The sequence below is a fragment of the Alligator sinensis genome, unplaced genomic scaffold (assembly GCF_000455745.1).
Source record: "Alligator sinensis unplaced genomic scaffold, ASM45574v1 scaffold465_1, whole genome shotgun sequence".
In the NCBI taxonomy this organism is placed as follows: domain Eukaryota; kingdom Metazoa; phylum Chordata; order Crocodylia; family Alligatoridae; genus Alligator; species Alligator sinensis.
Genome location: NW_005841979.1, coordinates 1,604,429 through 1,609,066, shown reverse-complemented (window position 1 = coordinate 1,609,066; position 4,638 = coordinate 1,604,429). Strand labels below are relative to the sequence as shown.

The 4,638-nt window shown below is 38.2% G+C and overlaps 1 protein-coding gene across 2 annotated transcripts in view; it reads left to right on the top strand.

Annotated features, from left to right (window-relative positions):
* NAV3 (neuron navigator 3) overlaps positions 1-4,638 on the top strand; it is a 398,015-nt gene that overhangs the window by 305,480 nt on the left and 87,897 nt on the right. For both annotated transcript variants that reach the window (XM_006021115.3, XM_014518732.2), the window contains exon 13: positions 4,031-4,169. In XM_006021115.3, the coding sequence (XP_006021177.1) occupies positions 4,031-4,169 (139 nt within the window). The remainder of the gene's footprint in view (positions 1-4,030; positions 4,170-4,638) is intronic.

Here is a 4,638-nt window from a genome sequence, read left to right as displayed (position 1 = left end):
CTCTTTCCCCTCTGTATTCAAATCAGTGAGGCTGCCAGAGCTCAACAGGTCTGTCAGTAAGAGCATGATAGAGATAGAATTACCTTGCTTTTAGTTCACCTGCCCAGACTTGGAGCCAAAGTTAACATGCCTTACAGGAGCTCATAACTGTAATTTCAAGGAAAGTCCTGCTCAGTCCTAGGTTGGAAAATGCCCAGTGAGGAGCATCAGGGAAATTAGCTGTTAAAATTTTATATGGAGCTCCTGCACACTGTGTTTTTTCCCAAGCTTATAGCTGGCTCAATTAGAGTGGATTTTCATGGACAAGGAAAGGTACATCTCTAACACAAAGACCAGACCTTTTCTGAATTCCAAGACCCTTCTCCAAAGCATTGCAGAAGGAGGTTCTAGGGCAGTGATTCTCAACCAGGTGCCTTGAGATCCTTTCAGGATGTCATGTAACATTAGCGTGGTAAGGTGGGAAATGATGATTCACAAGACAAACCCAGAGATTTCAAAGAGGGATCCATAGTATCAAAAACATTCTGAATTGCTGTGGTCTGGGTTCTTTGCAACAAAAGAATGTCTCTATTATTTTTTCTGCAGTCAAAAAGCAAATGAAATCTAAGAAGTGGCATTTTTGAGGGGGTACATTGAGTTTACTGAGGGGGTGCCATGAGTCTAAAAAGGTTGAGAATGCCTGGTCTAGAGTTTTAAAGAAATAGTTTATGGAATTTTGTAAGAAAACCACATTTTCTGGTAGCATTGTTTAAAAAAAATAGTTGAATGGGTTTGCCTAAAATCTCCTAAAAACTGAGCTGTCCTCCAATATGAAACAATTCAATTGATTAAAGCTTCACAATGTTATAAGCAATTGAAACAGGTAATATTGACACGAAACGTTGTAGCAGCTCCATTTGTAAGAAAATGTGCAAAGAAGAGATGAGAAGGAAACAATACACAAGGGCTATATAATATCAGATGTCTCTATAATGTCCCTCCTTGAAAGTTAATAGTATGGTGGTGAAAGTTAAAAGGACTTAAAAACAGAAGTTACAGTGGGTATCTGCTGCAGGCTACCAGGAATAAGTGAGGAAGATGGAAATATTTTTGGATTAGTTCTCAAAGTGCTATATATCTGAAAACATCTATATACTTTCCCATAAAGCAAAATCATTTACTATCTATTCAAGTAAATTTCACCCAGTTATCCATATATTGGCTTTTAGCATATTTCAATGTATTGCATAAGCTGAAAGCATAAAATGATAGAAATTATGTGAACTACTACTTTACAATAAGGTGGAATCTATTGTACTTATGTGTCTGTCATATGATGCAAAACACTGTATAAATCACCATAGTTAGCTTTTGAATATCTTCACTAGAATTCCAGCTAGGAAGATGACTTCACATAGTTGTGTGTGTACTTCCAGTAGTAGCCAGACTTAAAGGAATCCAATGGAGAAATAGTGAAACAAATATAAAAAATAGCTAAGCTGGTAGTAATTAGGAAAAAAAAAACATTATTGGAGTAAAATGTAGTCAGAAATTATGTTTAAGATCTTTCAAACATATGAAGACTTCTGACCGCTTGAGATCAGAGAGGAATTCTGGCCATATATAGAAAAGACTTTGAAAGGTCTATAGAGTAGGTGTCAAGATAATCTTCTGCATATCTTCCAAGACAGCCAAGGAGAGTTTCCAGAGCCCACCACTAATCCATTAGGGACTGCAGCTGTGTGATGAGTGTGAAATATTACAAAGATGACATAGTAGAGTGAAAACAAGAAATGAAATATCCCTTCCCCCCAAGAGACTTGAGCTGCCGAATACAGATATTGTCTGCATCTAGATCTTGTTACAAAGCTTTAGTTATATAGTTTTAAAATTGAGATAATTTAAAAGATTTGAATCTTCCTTCTGAAATGTTTACTGTTCTAGCCTTAATAAGGTGAAGATTCAAGATGAAAAAGGAAAAGCAGAATTACCATGGATACATTGCTCCTAGTTCTCTAGCTTTTACAATAGACCATGAAATATTGCAAGGCAGATTTTAATAAATGGGAATGACTTATTTGTATTATTTTACAGTAAAACATAGAACTTTTTGTTGCTTCTGAAAGTATACAGCTCATATCAGATCCTGCTTATGATTGTATTTCTGGGTTAATCAAGGTATATTGTCTTTTTTCATACCTAATCACATCTAAAAGTACTTAGCTGTCATACATGACAGTATTGCAAATGTATAGTCCTGTATTGCAAGTAATATTTGAATAATGGGTTTTGGTATCTGAAGCTCCCTACCCTAGCACATGAGGCAATGCTAAAAGGGTGAAAAAGACAATAAGTATAAATGAATAGTGCTTACAAAGGCAGTTCTTAGATGAATATAAGTGATTTGTAAGGTTTTTTCTTTTATAACCACTCAAATATGAAATTGTATTCCTAAATCACTCTTTTGTATCTTACATGGCAATGGTGCAGAAGAGGTATTTATTTGTAGCCCTTATTTTGAATAGTAGAACATACAGCTCTGTTATCTGCTCTTACCCTCCTGAAATATGTTTCTCTTGTCATTGAGGTCACGTACTAATTTGATTCCCTACCTTTGGCAAATGCAGGCATCCTCTCTCTGGTTGCTGTGATACTAGCCTGATTGATCATGGCTCACTTTTCTATAGACTTTAATAACAGTGCCCTCCACATCAAGTCTTTTGTCAATGCTATTGTCATTTTCCAAAGCCTTCAGTAAAGTAACCATATTTGCATATGTAAATCAAGGGTCCTCAAGGATTTCTGTTGATTTCTGTAAACTAATACAGTCACCACCTGTTTGAAGAGATACCTGATATAAAGATGTGGGAGACTGAGAGCCCTGATATAATAAAGGCATATTTGCTGATTTGAACTTCATGAATGCATTTTAAGTAATATACTGATATGTTTTACACTTACTGGACTGGTTGGCTGTGTTCAAATAAACAAACACAAAAAACTTCTGAGGTAGCAAGCCAGACTTTGATTACCAAGGGAGGTGATGCCAGGAGGAAAGTGCATTGGGACAACTTTGCAAAGGAATGATCATAATGCCTGCTCTCATTTGACAGCTCTCATTTTTAAAAGCATGCAAAATGTTGTGTACTTGTCTTGGTAACCTAGCAGGCCTATGAACTGTACTAATAGGCACTGTCTTTGTCTATTAAGTAGCCACTTTATGTTTTTTTTAATATTAAGCTGGAATCTCTTGAGTTCCCAGAGCTCCCCTAACTTTCTCTATCTACCCTGCATGGGGGTTTCTCTATTGGATTTGGAAACTCAAGGTCAGAATGAAACCCTAGGGAATAGTAATCAGAGTAGGTCCAAGAAACTGCCTCTACTCTTTTGCCTTCCTTATGACTCACATGAGAATATGTGGATGGAAGTGCCATAAACCTTGCATTTCCCTCTACCATATCACACCAAGCTCTCCTCAGGCTGAATGGTTGTGTTTTTTATGAGAAATGTAATGAATGCTCCATAAGTAATCAACTCCAGTGACAGCATTGTCCAAGAATCCTATTTTGATGACACGGCACCCACTGAAAAGGCTTAGACAAGAAAACAGAGCTATTGGAAATAATTGGTTTCCTGATGGATAGCTAGTTTGAGCTGCAGAAGGGATATTCCCTTTAGTTTTCTGTAGGCTGGGGTTCTATTGAGTAATCTAGGTTATTAATAATGCTTTGGCTAGCAATACAGGTAGGTTTAATGGATTTTCCTGCCGTTGTACTGAATGCGACTTCAATGAAGCATGAAACAACCTGTTTTAATGACTTATACTAGTATTTTCCCAGACCAGGCATCCTGGTCTTTCACTAATTGAACAGCTAACCATACGCATTTGACAATGACTGAATGATTAATTTAAATCTGAACATTAATATGCATTGTGCACTAACATAATTTCCTTAAAGGTAATCGTGTAAGTTTAAGAATAGTTACTATAAAGAGTACTGATTTGAGTGAATCATGCAGTGAGTAAACAGATATCCTCCTTTCTCTGCAGCTGGGATGACAGCAGCTCAGTTAGTAGTGGTCTCAGTGACACTCTTGATAACCTCAGCACGGATGATTTGAATACCACATCATCTGTTAGCTCTTATTCCAACATTACTGCCTCTTCAAGAAAGAATGCTCACACTCAGGTAAGCGGCTTTTTCATTGCTGTGTCTTACAATGTCCTTTAAAGTGTACAGTGTAACAGGGAAAATGTCTTCAGTAGTGATACATTCAAACCACATAAAATGATGAATATTTCACATTTTCTATAGTATTTCTGTATGAGAAGGATTGCATTCTATTAAACACAGAACATGATATAGAAAAGTTGAGATAGATGGGTTCCCAGTGTCGATGCGTAGGGAGTGCATGAGGGTGCATGTGCACCCCCCTGAGAGCACTGGTGCACCCCTTGACAGGCTTCACTCCTCGCTTAGGTGACAGGCTAGGGGGCAGGCAGAGCACTGGCCAGGGAGCGGGAGCACTGGATGAAGTGCCGCGGCCACTTCCAGGAGCACCGCGCCAGCTTTCCAGTTGGCGTGATTGACTGCGGGGGCGGGGGGCCTGGTTAGTGAGATTGGCTGCAGGGGGATCTGACTGGTCGCTGGGAGGGGC